This window comes from Myodes glareolus, chromosome 5 (genome assembly GCF_982192425.1).
Source record: "Myodes glareolus chromosome 5, mMyoGla1.1, whole genome shotgun sequence".
Taxonomy (NCBI): Eukaryota; Metazoa; Chordata; class Mammalia; order Rodentia; family Cricetidae; genus Myodes; species Myodes glareolus.
This window is the reverse complement of record NC_142030.1, coordinates 96,705,208-96,722,131: the sequence shown is the minus strand read 5'-3', so window position 1 is coordinate 96,722,131 and position 16,924 is coordinate 96,705,208. Positions and strand designations below refer to the sequence as shown.

The 16,924-nt window shown below is 40.2% G+C and overlaps 1 protein-coding gene across 4 annotated transcripts in view; it reads left to right on the top strand.

Annotated features, from left to right (window-relative positions):
* The first annotated feature begins 243 nt into the window (after positions 1 to 243).
* Ccnt2 (cyclin T2) overlaps positions 244 to 16,924 on the top strand; it is a 30,577-nt gene continuing 13,896 nt past the window's right edge. For 3 of the 4 annotated variants that reach the window (XM_087906576.1, XM_048443770.3, XM_087906575.1), the window contains exons 1-3: positions 246 to 443; positions 1,158 to 1,239; positions 15,539 to 15,667. In XM_087906576.1, coding sequence (XP_087762702.1) covers positions 286 to 443; positions 1,158 to 1,239; positions 15,539 to 15,667 — 369 coding nt within the window. In that variant the 5' untranslated portion in view covers positions 246 to 285. Of the gene's footprint in view, positions 444 to 1,157; positions 1,240 to 15,538; positions 15,668 to 16,924 lie in introns of all 4 variants that reach the window. The other variant, XR_015737947.1, reaches the window with a different exon arrangement.

The following is a 16,924-nucleotide window of genomic DNA, read 5'->3' as shown; positions in this document are numbered from 1 at the left end:
TACGAGTGACCCCTGCTTTCGGCGCCTTCCCAATGACAAGGGGCGCGGAGCATTGTGGTCCGGCGGGCCAGAGAGAGGCGGGAGACCGGAAAGAGAAAGCAAAAGACCAGTGCGAGCCGGCAGGGAGGCCCTCAGCGCATGCGCACGGGCAGCGGCAGGACCGGAAGGGGCGTGACACTGTCTACGGAGAGCGCATTGGGGCGGGGCCTCGAGGCCTTGGCGCGGAGTCCCCCGAGGCCGGCGGGGAGGGGGCGGGCTAAGGGTGCGGGCGGAGGAGGAAGTGTCATGGCGTCGGGCCGTGGAGCTTCTTCTCGCTGGTTCTTTACTCGAGAACAGCTGGAGAACACGCCGAGCCGCCGCTGCGGAGTGGAAGCGGATGAAGAGCTGTCGCATCGCCAGCAGGCGGCCAACCTCATCCAAGACATGGGGCAACGTCTTAATGTGTATCCTTTTCCTGGTTGCGGCCCTGCGTCCCTCACGCCCCGGTCGCGCTCGCCGGGTGACCGGGGCCTAGTGTCCCGCGAACATGGCGCCGACGCCTCTGCCTGCTTCTGGCCTCGGGAAATAGAGAGACACAGAAAACGTGGCCCATGGCTGCCGTGGCGAGCCCGAGGAAGAGGGGATGAGTCGGGGAAGTCAGGTCCGGAGTCCGCGTTGTGTAACCTGTGCCTGGAAGCGCGTGATGCGGTGGGAAGTAGCACTGCCGCCCGGCGAGGGGCATCCGGGATGAGCGAAGCCGAGGGGCGGCCCCTTCCACTTCTTCGGAAGTCGGGAAAGGCTTTGAGACGTAGGACGGCCTCAGATGTTTCACATAAAGCGTTTTCCAAGGCTTCCTTGCCGGCTCCCGGTTGGCTCTCCTGCGCTGTGAGAAAGCATGGAGATCTTTCATGTTCTTTGGGTGTGTGGCGCGCGCCTTTCGACTATTTTATTTCTACTATACGAAGCTGTAGTCATTGCAAGTAATTCCCTTGCGCTCTTTACGTAGTAATTTGGCATCAAACCTGGTCTCTCTTCACCACAGACTTTTTATGTACTTACAGGTTGGGGGTTGGATTTTGAGTAACTGGAAAGGAACTACAAGGGGGTTTTCCATCCCAATTGATTTAGGTTTTAGAAATATTTTTTTCTCAGATTATGTCCTAAACGCTGCATCCCAGATCTCAGCTTACAATAAACACTGCGATTGTTTATATGCACAGGTTTTATATGCACCATTCTTTCACCAAATTCAACAGAAATGTAAGTACTGTTTTATTGTCTTAATCGCCGAATGTTAAAGTGAATAGATAATGCAGAAAAAAGTTAATTGATCATTGATCTTACTGTGGATTTAGTGTTTTGAGTTTATTGTAAATGTGAGTTATGTAATAGACGTTTTGCCTCAAATGCCGAGGGGTGTGTGTGTGTGAATTTTATTAATTAAACTGTAAGGCTCGGTATTAGCCTCTACCAGACCATCTGAGACAGAAAAAAAAACCTAACAACAAACAATAACTTGTTTTGCTCGTTTGTTTTTGTTTTTGTTGGTGGTGGTTTTCTTTTTGGTTTTGTTTTGGTGTTTGGCTCTTGGTTTCCTAGGGTCTTACTGGGTAGCTCTGAATGTCCTTAAATTCATTAAGTAGACCTGGCTGGCCTTGAACACAAGTGGACGCTGCTTCTGCCTCCCCAGCCTTTGGGGTTAAGGCGTGCAGTACCAAGCTCGTGGGGGTGGGGAATGGATAACAAACATTTCTTACTCAAAAATGCAGCAGTGTGTTATTCTGTTAAACTTTGCAGAGTGAGCGATTTCTTAGAATAATTTCAGTAATCACGTTCAGAATAGTCTGGATCCTTGTCCTTGGGGAGGCTGCGTCTTAATTGTACTGGAGTCATTGTTTCCAACGTCGTGAATTGAGGCTTGTGTAAACGTTGCTTTGAAGTGCTACTTTGAAAGGGCAGACTGTTCAGAGTCCTTCAGTTAGTTTTGGGTGCAGTAGACCTGTGGGATAGCTCTTATACTAGTCTTGAATATAATGTGTATATATGCTTATAACTAGGTGGTTATTTTAATTAATTGATACCTGTTTAATTTGGGAGCATATCACTGTGTAATGCAAAGTGGCCTCAAACTCAGAATCCTCCTGCCTCAGCTCCCCTGAGTGCTGGAATTGCAGGCCTGACTTTTTGAAGCTTTAAAGCTATCAAAGTTTTGCTCTTTTCAAAGTAACATGCGATGCATTTTCTTAGTCCCCATTTCCGTGTGTATACGAAATGTTTAGCCCCCCCCCCACTTTAATTTCTCTGTTCATTGAAGTTCTGATAGTGTTTTTCTGAAAGGTATATATAAGAAAATGAGCCGCATAAGGCCTTCTGTTGGTTGCGGAATAGTCATTAGGGTCTCAGTTGCTAAATTTTATTGTGTTGTTAACTTTGAAGTGGCAGAAATTTCGAGATTTAGATAATTCCCCCTTTAAATTATCTAAAATCTAACTTGGTTTATCAGATTTGCAAATAGCTTTTTTAGATGGTGCATTTTTTAGTACATTTGGATCTCTCATAGTCTTTTCCTTGCTCTTTTAATATGCTTGAGTCTTGCTCTTTCCTGAGATTTTTTTGTATCATTCTTAGTTGAATAATGGTGTTGTAGAGGAGAAAAATCTATTAGTAATGATGCTTAGATTAAGACAATCAAGTTTTTGTTTCAATCTCTCTAAAAGTAGCAGTGAATTTGGCTTTTTAAAAGTCATTCTAAATAATGTTGGTAGAAACTACAGGTCAGAATTGTGGAAATTCTTTTTGGTGATTGAGTTTACTTTTCTATTTTCAGTAAAAGACTTTACCACAAGGCTCCGCTTTATGAGCCCTCCCTCTGTTTCAGTGGCCTGGTTGGAGTGCTTTAAGCAAACATCTTTCTTAAAGTTAGAATCTGTGTCTTCAGATTGTTTTAATTAAGTCCAGGTCATTTGCATTCTTGCTTTCACAAACATTTTTACTGACAAAGCCATTCAATATATTTTATTACTGTTCTTAATCTCTTACACATATTAAGGCATACTTGAGCACTTTATACTGAGTCTTCCTTAGCAGGATAATTGAAATGTCATGTTTGGAGAATCAACATTGTCTCTCTTTGTTAGACTTCTTTCTTGCTTCTGTTTTTGCAGCATCAAAGGTGGTTTTAATATTTGTGTTGTGTCCTTGCCTCATAGCCTCAGTAGTCCTCCCCACACCTGGTCCTTTAGTGATGAGCTCAGATCAGCTCAAGGTCAGCCCTGTTTAAATTCCTATTCTCCTACATTCTTGAGAACCTTTTTCTTAGAAGGTTATAATCAAGTGTCATATTAAGAAAAAACACAAAGTATCATTCTTAACCCAATGGGATAAGAAGCCCAGGTGTTAGGGCAAACTGGTCTTAAACTGTCATGTGTCGGTGATTCTAAGGTATCTTTCAATGTTCAGCGCTTCATTTTAGTGTCTGAAATTGACAGGTCTGAAAGTGAAGCATTTGTTAATAATTAAATTAATTATTTAAGAATTGGGAGGCAGAGGCAGGCGGATATCTGTGAATTTGAGGCCAGCCTGGTTACAGAGTGAGTTCCAGGACAGGCTCCAAAGCTACAGAGAAACCCTGTCTTAAAAAAAAAAAAAAAAGAGGAAAAGAATAGGTGACTGCGTACAGCTTAAGAATAAACCTACCTTTAGGACTGGTAAATAAAAAATAATCCTACTTGGATCAAGCTCAAGAGAAATCTAGTGGTCTGGGGACATGGCTCAGCAGGTAAAGGTGCTTTCTGACGAGCCTGAGAACCCGAATTTGATCTATGGGGTCCACATAGTAGAAGTCTCTTACTCCCTCCACATACACAAATAAAATAAATCTATAAAAGAATATTTTAAAGATTTATTTTTATTTTATGTGTATGGGTGTTTTGGCTGTATGTGTGTCTGTACCACATGCATGCCTTTTATGTCCAGAAGAGGGCATTGGATTCTCTGGAACTGGATTTTGAGTGGTTGTGAGCCACCGTGTGGATACTGTAGGTTAAACCTGGGTCCTCTAGAGAAGAGCAAGTAATCATAACCACTGAACCATCTCTCCAGTCTCATAATTTTTTTTTAAAAGGTCAGTTTAGTAAAGTAAAAACACCTAGCCCAGATGTTTCTCTGAAGTCTAACCTGAGGTCACAGCCTTGCTTTATCCATTTTAAAGACTGACCAACTTCTCTTAGAAGCAGTTCGTTCTTAAGTTAGTTTTGTTCATTACAGGGTTTCCCTTGCACCAGCCTCTCGAGTGCTGGGCTTCTGAAGTGCCCACCACACCTGGCTAGTTGAGCAAATTAAAGATGTGTTTGTTTCTGGCCAAGTCCAAGAGTCCCCGTAGCATCAGGTTACAAAGATCATGCCTTTCTGAAGTCTCTCCATTTGTTCTCTAGCACCTTTGCAATTGGTATGCTTCTTTTTTTAATGATTTTTTTTATTTTTATTTTTTATGTGTATTCTCTGTGAGAGTCTCTGAGTACTTAGAAATGGAGTTATAGACAGTTGTGAGCTGTCCTGTGGATGTTGGGAATTGAACCTGGATTCTCTGGAAGAGCATCTAGTGCTGTTAGCCATCGCTAAGTCATCTCTCCAGCCCATAATGTGTTTCTTTACTTCGTTTCTTTACCTTTCTAGAGCTCCTGTAGTTAGAACTACCTATAATATACAGATTTCAATGCATTGAGTCCTGTTTAAGGACCCAAGGGTGAGTTAGGTGGGGTAAGTACTCAAGGCTAGTAATCTTCTGGAATGATTGATTGTATTGACTTATGGGAATACATCAGGTTCATGGTTTAGTTTTATTTATACATGCTTACTTGATCTCCAGCTACACAAGACAAGTCTGCATCTGCTTATGCTAAATCTGCTTGTGCTAAATGGGGCGGGGTGACCCTATGCTCAATGCTGGTCTTGGAGTGACTATGTTGCCTGGGATGGTCCTCAAGTCACAGACCTTCTACCTCAGCCTCCTGTTAAGCTAAAATTTTATTTTTGCATTCTTGTTTACAATAGTTATGCTTCTGAGTGGCTTCATTTTAAATTAGTGAGTGTCACTGGAATCACAAAGGTAGTCTTTCTGAATTCCTTTACCTCCTGGTTGATTTGGAGGAGGCTGTTCTTTATCAAGGGAGCATTGCTCCTTTCTTGTATTCCTCTGTAGAACATGCCTGTTAGCTGTAAGGGCGGGGTGTTTTGTTTGGGGACTTTACTCACTGTTACATCACTGGTGCCTAGAGGAGCCCTCACAGAGAGGTTCTCTGAATTAGACTGTCAGAGAGACTTGGTCTTGGTTCACAGGTCTAGTAAATGTGTCACCTTCATTTTCTTTATATAAATACACTCCCCGCATAGCTGCATTTAAAGCAGTGGTTCTCAACCTTCCTAATGCTGCGACCCTTGAATACAATTCATCATGTTGTGGTGGCCCCCAACCTTAAAATTATTTTCATTGCTACCTTATAACTGTAATTTTGCTACTTTTATGAATTGAAATGTAAATATCTGTGTTTTCTGATGGTCTTAAGTGACCCCTATGAAAAGGGGTCATTTGACAACCCCCAAAGGGGTCTCTGCCCACAGGTTGAGAGCTGCTGGTTTTAAGTATTTCATTATTAAAAGTTATAAGTGTGTAGTAAATGAGACAGTAGAACGGGGACAGGATATTATTAGCTTCTAACCATTTTGGGGCCTCCTTTCTGAAATATTTTTGCATATATGACTGTGTGTGTGTGTATGTGTGTGTTGCATCACAGAAGTTTCTCTTTTTGTAGTTCTTAGACCTAGCACACAGCATTAACATGGAACACACAGACTTGGATTTTAATTCCTAGAAGATGTGCCGTATAGTTGTTACCTTTTGCAGTAGTAATGTTATGCCCAAATCCCTGGGTCCCCACAAAAGCCAACAAAGGAGACCGAGTCCCATATGTAAAAGCAAGGAGCCTTTATTTTAATCAAGTTTGCAAACTCGGTCTCTCTGCACGACCAACGTATTGGAATATCCGGAGAGCCCCGAACTCAGTTAGAATTGGGTTTCTATTGTAGTAGAGGTGGGAGTGAGGGGTCTCTGAGGTTCAGGACCCCCGATTGACTGACATTTGTCTAGGGGTGTCCTGGTGAAGTGCCCTGGCAGGTGATCCTATCTACAGCGGATGGAATGTCAGGCATTTCCTTTCAATGGTCTGCTCTTGATTTGAGGGGGTCGGGTAATCTCAGTTTGTGGTGTTTTCCTGCTACCAGGTATTGCTTCAGAGTAAACTACCAAGATTCAGGCCTCTTGTTTAAATTTATCAAAGGCCAGAGTCCCAGGTGATAATGGTTGGAAGTAAAGAACTTCCTTTGGGTGACTTGCCCCAGACTTAGATTATCATGGCTAGCCCCCACAGTAAGAATTCAACCCAGGGCCTCAAACAAAGTAGACATCTAACTGAGCTACCTCCCAAGACATGAGGTATTATTTTGTAAGATGGCATCAGGAGGCATAGTGTATCAGTTTTGTCCTCCAGATGTTTGTTGTTGCTGGGGTGAGTGGGTGTGGGGTTGTTACTAGTCTAGTGCACAGAAGCTGGGGATGCTTTTCAACAGTTTATAAACACAGAGGGCTGCAGCTGAGCCACCTCCTCTGGGGGGAAGGGGGAACGATTTCACTAGTCCTGAAATTGAACAATTCCGGATTAACATAAAAAATTAAGTGGAAAGGGGCAGCTGAATGGCAGTGAAAGCTCTGTTAACTCCACTAAATTAATTGCAGGTTCATGTCATTTCTTATAATAAATCATTACATGCGTTATTCTCCAAGGACCGTAATAAAGTTTATGTACATGATTTCTGTTTTTAAATTAAGGACTCTAGGGACAGTTTGGTATTTCTAAAATTTTAACTCTAAAATTAGTGTAACAATAGACACTGCCTTTGTGAACTACTATGTTACAAACCTTATTTGAGCATGCTCCACATTTCTTGTTAGAAAAGTATTTTTACTTGTCTTTTAATTTTGTTTATTGTAAATTTGTTAATCAAATATCAATTTAATTTTGCTCTCATTATCTTCTGGTTTATTTAATGATTTCATGAAAGGGGGATTTTTTTTCTTTGTTGAGACAGGTTTCTCTGTGTAGCCTTGGTTGTCCTGGAACCCAGACCAGACTGGCCTCATAGAAAGTTTGTCCCATACTATTCTGAAGAGGGACTTCTCTTAATAATCCTTAGGGGTGTGGGTGTGGGTGTGTGTGTATTTGTTGTTGGTGTCCTCTTTCTCTTTTTTTCATGCAAATAAGGAAGATAGGAATCATGAAGGTTAAATTCCTTATCTGAAGTCACTCTGCTACAGTGACAAAAACAAGACTAACTCAGATGTGAACTCCATATCTTAGGTATCTGCTTTGGGGGCATCTTTGTACCCGTACCCCTGAAATTTCCCACTGAAAGCACTATCAAAGGCATTGTGTATGAAGTGTGATTCATGAACTACCTCCACTGATATCCACAACTGGCTGGACCCTGAGTTACATGGAACCTTAGCAAACCTCCCTGTGACACCTGACACCTGTGCTTGCTGAAGTTCAAGGTTTTCTCTTAAGGCTATGACATTGCTTATTCATTGTTAATGCTTTAACTTTGAGGTTACTGTACAAAGTATGCTAATAATAAAGATGTAAAGCTGGTTATTTGTGCATTCATTTACAAAACAGCAGGACCAATGTTCTACAGATTGAGATCATAACAATGTGACAAGCAAAATGGGATTTGCCATTTTCCTTGTAAATATAGACGGTGTAAACAGTGGTGTCCCTTAAGGAAGTATCCCAGTAGGAGAGAAAAAAATTACTTAAAGGTTAGAAGTCTGATGTGAAGTGACTAGGAACAAGTAATTTGAACTGGTTAATGTTTGCTTTATCTTCCTGGATTGAAAGTGGGAGGTCAGATAGGCACGAACCAAAGGCTGTGTAACACATAAAATGTGGTGATTGCACTAGAAAACTGGTTTGTAATGGATTAATTACAGAACTCAAGCAGTATGAAGTAATTCCTACTTTTGTTTTAATAGGCCTGTATTTTATCTTGTTGAAATAGTAACAACTTAATTGAAAGACTGTGTCACTGTAAAATGCCTCATTTTAGAGGCCTAAAATATGACACAAATATAAACTATCAGATTTAACAGGTTTTATATTGATCTTAGGTTATTGAGATAAAGTACATCTGAATTAATTTGTAAGTGGTTTCCAAGTGTCTTGTTATTTGTGGGTGAGTTTTTCTGTTTAATAAGTGTTTTATCCTGTAGGTATTGGTATATCAACCCAAACTGTTGGAGCTCAGCTATAGTGTAGGAACATCTGTGCACTAAAACTAATTTTAAAATGGAAGTTTTCTAAATGGGAAAGATTATTATTTTCTGCTTAAATCTGAAGATAGTGAAAACTTATAAATGAGTTGTGCATGAAAAAACAACTTGGAAGACAGGGAGAAAAATCTTTAGAAGAACTTCTAAAGATTTGGTGCAGTCATTAAATGTTCAAGAAGTCAGAGAGGCTGAGTTTTCCTGAACCTCTCCAAGGTGGATGTTCATAGTTATTTTGTGTTACTCTAGCAGTTGAAGAGATCTGATATCTTTAGCATTGGTTGCTATTTATTTTTTTAAAGATTTATTTATTATGTATACAGTGTTCTGCCTGCATACATGCCTGCCAGAAGAGGGCACCAGATCTCATTGCCGTGTGGGTGCTGGCAATTGAACTCAGGACCTCTGAGCCATCTCTCCAGCTCCTTATTTATTTTTAATAACAGTCTTATTATGTATCTCTGGCTGGCCTATAACTCACTGTGTAAACCAGGGTGGCCATGCACTGCCATGCCCAACTAACATTAGCTTTGTTTAAAAGTATCTTTGTTGAGAAATAATTCACAGACCATAAACTTCATTCACTTAGAGCCCTTAATTCAAAGCATATCCTGTTATACCACCATCACAACCCCAATTTATAGTATTTTCTTCCTATTCAAAAGAAATTGCCCCATAGCAAGTATTCACTGGCCCCTTCCCTCTCTGCAGATCTAGTAAGTGCTAAAATTAATTTCATTTTAAAAGAGCTGTCTGTGGTGTGACATCATTGGAACTTGGTTTCCTCTCACTGCTGACTACTTTATCTGTCATGTGCCTGCTCTGGCCCTCCGATCAGGTAGTGGGCATTTGCTTTGTTTCACTTGTCAGCTATATGAAGAGCAGTGCCTAGTGCTGCACTCGAGTGCCGTTTGTTAGTGGGAGTTCTGGATTGTGTGTTAATTCTAGACTTCAGTGTCTTAGCTTCTTGAAGTACATTTCAAGAAACCTGCCAAACTGTTCTCTAAAGTAATCACACCATTTTACCTTCTCGAAAGTTTTGTGTTAGAGTTCTAGTAGCTCCACATTTCAGGGGCTTGGGGCTTTATGTATATATGTATTATTTATATAAATATTCTATATGTATTGTGCTTTTCACTTTCTTGACAATATTATTTGTAAAATAAGCATCCAGTTAATTATTTTTAGGGTTTTTGTGTGTGTGTGCTTGTGTTCATGTGATATTGGTGTCATATAGGAAAACCCCTTGTCTAATTTAGGATCACTAATATTTGTGGTTTTGGTTTTGATTTTTAATTTTAAGAATTTATTTTGTGTCCTCTCCTTGGTAGCCATTTGTTGCCCACTTTCCTTGTTCTTGCGCCGTCTGCAGAGTGTGTGTGAGTGGGAGTTTGCAATGCTCGCCCTTGCTCAGGCCTGTCTTACTTACATTAGTCCAGTGTTTTATCTACGTTGTAACAGTTGATAAGGACATTCCTTAAAAAATATGTGGATACAGGCCTGGAATCTCAGCACTCGGGAGGTAGAGCCAGGCAGATAAACAGTTCAGATTCTTGGTCTAAAAGTTGGAGGCCAGCTCTGTCTACAATGAGACCCTGTGTCAAAAGGCAAACAAAAACAGTAAAAAATGGGGGCTAGATTTAATTTCAGTATGGAAAATAAATGAATAAATAAATATAACGAAAATAAAGGTTTTATTTTGCTGAATTAAACAGAATATTTATTTGCTGTAGGGTCTCATGTGTCCCAGAATCACTTTGAATTTACCATGTACCTGAGATTAACCTTGAACCTTTGGTCTTCCTGCTTTCACCTCCCAAGGGATTGAAGTACAGACATGGACTACATATCTGGCTTTTATTTCTGCTACAGATTCAGCTCTTAGGCTTTTGACACTTTGTCAGTTCATTATTGTATATGATGTAAAGTAAATGTTTTCCTTTTTTTTTTTACATGTTACTATACAAACAGTTATTCCAGTTCAATGTGTTATGTTTGCCTTTATTATTTCATAGACTTTTAGATATTCTACACAAGCCTGGTGAAGTGTCCACCTTTGGTAGCACTAGTGAAACTTTATCAGAATCTCTGCTCCCACCCCACCCCACCCCAGCCATACACTTAAAACTAATACAGCCTTAGAGTAGGTTTGGAATTCAAGAGTGTTAGTCTCCCAAGTTGGGTTTGTTTTTGTTTGGTTTGGTTTTGTTTCTAAGATTGTTTCTTTTGAGACTTTATTTCCATATGAATTTTAAGATCAGTTTGTCAGGTTTGGAAAGCTCTTTATTGTTGTCTTCACATACACAGCTGGAAGTGTGTCCTTGGTAAGACTCACAAGTGAGAATATTTGAAAGCCTGTCCATTAATGTGCTTATACATACAATAGTGTGTGAGTTTTTATTTTTAAGATTTATTTTTAGGTATAGGTATATGGGTGTTTTATCTTCATATATTACATGCACTACCTGTGTGCTTGGAAGCCAGAAAAGGTCATTAGGTCCCCTGGAACTAAAGTGACAGACTGTTGTGAGATACTATGTGGGTGCTGGGAATCAAACCTGTGGTCGGTGTTCTTACACTACTGAGCCATCTCCAGTCCTGTGTGGTTTTGCTCATTAACTGTAGACTGGTGGGATCTGTGTCTGTTACAGGAGACAGCTATGAAATTCCACCTAGCCTTCAAAGTATAAACTAATGGTTTTCATTTTTCTTAGAAATAGATTTATAGTGTTTAAATAATCCCCACTACACAACTTTTCAGATGACAGGTTGTGTAACATATTAAATATATTGTTTATAGTACTCAGTCTATAAACATCAGTCCTTATTTTCTGTGCTGCTTTTCAACAATATTGAATAGTAATTTTTAGCCTATTAAACCTTTTAAATGTAATGATTTGTTCCAAACTGACGATTATTTTAAATCAATGTGAATTTTTTTGTGTGACAGTATCGTGTGCATAATTATATGAATGAGAAAACAACAGATGCTAGACTGAGTCATGATGCTTTCTGATCCTCTGTTGCCAGGGCCTCCTTACACTTTCTAAGATACTACAAACAGTATTGGTTCAATTGGTTCAGACTTAGAAATCTTCCCTGTGGTAACAAATGGGCATTTTGGTTTGTTCCAGTATTTCTGTTCGTGAGTTTTCTCTTGCCTTTCCTGGTATTGAAGTTCTACTTGTATCCTTAATCTGAGGCCTTTCTGTGTGCGTTTACTTCTTTTCCTAAAGTATGTATAGTCTCTGCCAAGTGCTTTTCCAGTTTTTAGCTGTGATTAGAGCCAAGTGAGTATTTATTAATGCAACCTTCTTAAAAGGCACTAAAAAAAATAGCTTTTCTAATTTCAGTAAGGGTGGCAGAGATAGGATAATATACAGGGAAATGAATTAAAAGAACAAGGGAGGAGTGTCTTCCTTACTCTGGGAGCTTTAGAATACAGCACAACCAATTAGAGTGAGCCTGCTGCTAGCTTATTTGCAAATTTGGCAACCTAGGCTCTCTGGGACTTTTCTCAATCAGTCCATGTAGTTGTGGCATTCATACTCATCAAGACTTTTAAATCAGCGAGGACCAAATGGAGTTCTTTGAAACGTCCTTCAATTAACCCAACCTTCTGTTAATTCAGTTGACTTTACCTCCAACCATCAAAATTGAAGCCAGCATTGGAGTGAAGAATCTTGTCAACAGTGAGAGGGGAAAGAGCAGGAGGAGAGCAGATGGAGGAGGACTCAGATCAAGATGTAGGAATAAAAACACATAAAGGAACAGGCCAAAGGGAGCGAGGAGTGTGAGTATGAATCATTGAAGTGTCAGTATCTCAGTGCTTAAATAGACTTAGGTCTGCAGCAAACCCTTTGGAAAATTGAGTTTAATTGAAACAAGAAAGAAGGGCATTTTAAACATAAGCTTCTTTTCAATTTAAAATCAACACTAACAGTACACAGTTGTTTGATCTCACATAGTAAAATCTCAGTCATGTTCCTATGGAGTACTTACTACCCAAAGTGCCTTGCATATATTGTATTGTGGTGAGTTGTATTCTCACCACGGCAATATAAACTGGTACCTGAGCCACAGAATAATTTTCCTGTGCTACTCAGATAACAGTGAGGATTGCAGTGAGACAGTCTGGCTACTTGGCTACAGCTGACTTCATCACCTCTCCTCTCATCTCCAATATTTGTATGTTACATTTTCTGTGAAAATTTGTCTTGGTTTGAAATGGGGGGCTGGACATGATGGTACAGTGCACACTCTAATCCCACCCTTCAGGAGGCAGAGGCAGGCAGATCTATGAGTTTGAGGCCAACCTGGTCTATATAGTGAATTCCAGGACAGTCAGTGCTACATAGTGAGACCCTGTCTCAAATGAGCAAACAATGTATAAATAATCAACTTCCCTCCCCTTTTCCTTAGCTGGAGTAATTTGAGAAAGTTTCTTGAACTGAATATTAGACCACTAAAGTGTAAGTGCCTCTCTCCAGTGAACTGAATCGGTTCCTGTTTGGTCACAGAAACCAAACTATCTGTACTTCTAATAATGCTGTGAATTCTTTGGCTTTAAACCATATTAACATTGCCAGAGAATGTTGGCAGCTTTCAAAAGTTTGCTCAGCCTTGAACACTACAGGGGCTGCTATTAATGCTTCTGTTGCCCAAAACCTCAGAAATTCTTCTAAGCTGCCCAGAAGTCAGTCTTCCATATGAAAAGCAGTAGTACCTGGTCTGATCACCTCCCTTAGTCAACCTTAAAATTAAAGCCTCAGGTGCTGTTACCAGTTATCTGTCTAAAAAGGTGATTTTGTTGTGCAGCCCTCGTGGGGTAAGATGTCTGTGAGCTGTAGAGGTGTAGGATGGAGTTAGGGGGTTTTCCAGGAACTGTTTGGAGTGTTGGGATTAGTATTGTACTGAAGAAGACAAGACTTAAGGTGTTTATGGGGACCAAAAAGACTTCCATGAGAAAATATGGGTGTCCAAACCAAAGATTCCTGCCTGACTCCTTGTATGCTTCATGTTTTAAAAAGCAGTGTAGCACTTTGGAATGCATTTGAGGCTGTCTTATCTTCCAAGGGTTATTTATTTATTTATTTATTTATTTTCGAAACATTTTCTGAGTGTAGTCTGAGCTGTCCTGGCATTCAATCTGTAGACGAGGCGGGCCCCCCTAGTACTGGGATTCAAGGTGTGAGCCACCACCATCTAGCTATCTTTGTTTTCTTTGTGTGTGTGTGTGTGTGTGTGTGTGTGTGTGTGTGTGTGTGTGTTGTTTTTCTTGCTAGTGTGAAGAGAATGGGGAGATACAACCATTGGGAATTGTGTTTGAGCAAATAGGAGAACTGTAGTTGGGAAGATTTAAATCTGCCTTGGTTTTTTCATTTGAATTTCTATTGCTTTCCTCTTGTTATTATTAGCATGTGAAGGCTAGATTACCTAGCTGTTCCCTTCTAGATTGTATGCAAGCCTGTGGGGAAGCACTTACCTTTGTTTTATTGAGGACCTTTGAGAGTTATTGAACACACAAATTGTAATAGAAACCAAAGTTCAATGTGGTAGCATACCCCTTTAACCCCTTTGTTCAGACGTCAGAGGCAGAGGATCCCTTGAGAGACCAGCCAAGATTGTGAGACCGTCTCAAGTTCTACAGAAAAAGAGTTTCTCAAAATCATTTCTATTCTACTTACTCTAGTGCTAATGCAGTTAAGCTGGAAAAGTCCTCTTCAGATCCACAGTCCAATATGGATTTCCTATCAGTCACCAACATTTTCAGAAAAGGTGTTTCTTTCCCTACACCGAAGGCACAAATCTGTTAGTGATAAGTTTTTCGTCTTTCCCCGCCTCCCTTCATTGTTGTATTATGAATGGTCCCTGTATACTAGACAGATGTTTGTTTGCCTTTTGAACAATAGGTACCTGCATCTTAGCATCTAAAAGTTACCTTTCTGTGGGGAATTTTTGTGTATAATTTTTAAACTTGTGTGTGTGTGTGTGTGCGTGCGCTTTGCCTGCATGTATGCCTGTGCACCGTGTCGTTGGGGTGTAGAAGAAGGCATTGGAACCCCTAGAACTGTAGTTACAGATGGTTGTGAGCCATGGTGTGGGTGCTGGGAATCGAACCTGAGTCCTCTATAAGAGTAACAAGTGCTCTAAACTGCTGAGGTGTCTCCAGCTCCTTTGTGTAGAATCTTTTTTTAAAAAAAAATTTTTTTTTTAGTTTGTTTGGTTTCTGAGTCAGTAATTGTTTGGTTTATAATAGTTTAAGGAGTAGGTAATTGTTGGAATTTGTGTGTCTCTATCATCGTCAATGCCAGTGTAATTAGTGCTATCTGTACTTATACCCCAAGAACTTGCCTTACTATACTTTATGGGGTAGGAACTTTCCAGATGTTCTCTTAGCAAAGGTTCTGCTCTCTGTCTTTATTATGTTTCTCCTGTTTTGTGTTGTTTTATTTTGTTTTTGTTGTTGTTTTGGTTCAGTTTTTTAGCTGCTTTTATTAGTGTAGTGAAGATTCTATGTAGCCTGTTCATTTTTAGAATTCTTTGTGTTGCGCCCCATACATAAGATAGCATGGCTCCTAGCCACACAGGAAGCTGGTGCTGGACTTAGAAAGCACTCAGAAGTAGTGGCTGAGCCGAAAGAGGAGGCAGTGCAGTGTACTTGGCCTTTTGTTTCAACTCTTCTAAAGCTGTGAAATCACTTTGTATTATTTTTTCCTTTACTTCCACTGTATACACACTAATACTAAAGTTTGTTTGCTTGTTTTTTACTTAGCCAAGGTCAAAATCTTATTTGCAAAACCAATGTAGTGAATAATGACTTAAAACTTGTAATACTGACACTGGTCCTGTGGTGCTAAATCTTGAAAATATCAGTGTCACAAACTTTGATACACAGTGTATCCTATTGCTGCACTGGTCTGGGAAGAGGAGAGAAGAATGAGAATTAATTAGACCAGTGCTGGAGATACACAACTCAATGGTAAAGCATTTGTTTAAACATGCAGATCTCTGGTTTCATCCCCAGCACCAAAGAACGGGAAAGCTTTTACTTCGGTCTTTTAGATCAATGCCAATGTATACTTCATGCTATAATAATATATTCCTTTCTTTGCCTGCTCAGCTCCAGGAAGTAGAGACTATTCCCTAAATGATCAATTATAAAAATCTCTTCTGCAGATAATATCACCTACTGCATTGTTTTTGGCTGCAAAAGTGGAAGAACAGGCTCGAAAGCTTGAACATGTTATCAAAGTAGCACACGCTTGTCTTCACCCCCTAGAACCACTGCTGGATACAAAATGTGATGTATGTAAAAGTGGGGGTTGTTCTGTTTTCATTTTCTTTATAACTTTGAATCTAGGAACTATCTGACAAATGCTTTTTTATGCTTCATGAATTTGTATGTCATCCTGAATTGTATTGCTTTGAATCATGCTACTTGATTCACAGTTATTTTGAAGTGTTCAGAGGCTGTCTTAGAGTCTCTATTGCTATGAGGAGACACCATGACTGTCGCAATTCCTATAAAGGAAAACGTTTAATTGGGGCTGGCTTACAGTTTCAAAGGTGTAGTCCGTTCTCATCATAGCAGGGCATAGCGACATGCAGGTAGACACAGTGCTAGAGGAGAAGCCGAGAGCCCTACATCTTGGTCCACAGCAGCAGAAATAAAATCTGTGGTGCACTTGGGGATAGCTTGAGCATATATGAGACCTCAAAGCCCACCCCCACAGTGACACACTTGCGCCACCAAGACCACACCTCCTAATAGTGCCACTCCCTGTGGACCCTGAGTCTTTGGGGACCATTCCTAATCAAACCTCCACAGTGACTTATCCTCACAGCATACCTGCAGTGGAAAGGATAGGTCCTAAGTGGCCTCTTGGTAGGTGTGTCCAAGACCAGAAGTTGAGTAACTCTCCAGTGAAACTGTTAGCAAAGGAAGGAATAGTAAGAATCGGTTTATTCTAGTTTGGTTACCCTTTGGTTACCCTTCTCAAGTTCTGTGACATCCTAAAATAAGACCTGCAAGTGTGGGCCTTTTTTTCTAGCATTATGGGTAGGTAAGTCATTCAATCGGGACTCTTCACCTAGTAGCTACCAAATTTTGTTAGTTCCATTTGATTTAGGACAAGTTTAAAGTCCTAAATTTAGATTCTGATAGAAGATTGATAAATTAATGCTGATCTTTAAATGAACAAAATAACCACTGCATGCAATAAGCAATTGTAATTGTTTGACAGTGGTTCTCATAGTTGCTGTTAGAATAAACTCACTCAAGTATGTACATGCTAATGTTTTAAGAATCAGCTTAGTGACATTAAAGGTGATTTTACTGTCTGGGTTAGTGTGGTCTCAGAAAAATGAGCATTCATGTGTGTGTGCATGCATTTAGAACAGATCTACTTGGGTCTAGCTCTGTATATAGTTAGTCTAGACTAGCCTCAAACTGAGTTATTCTGCCTCAGCACTCAAGGGAGTAGCCACCATGCCCATCTCAAATATGATCTATTCACTTCCTTCTCATCTGGGTCAATTGTTGGGTCCTGAGACTGGGGTAGC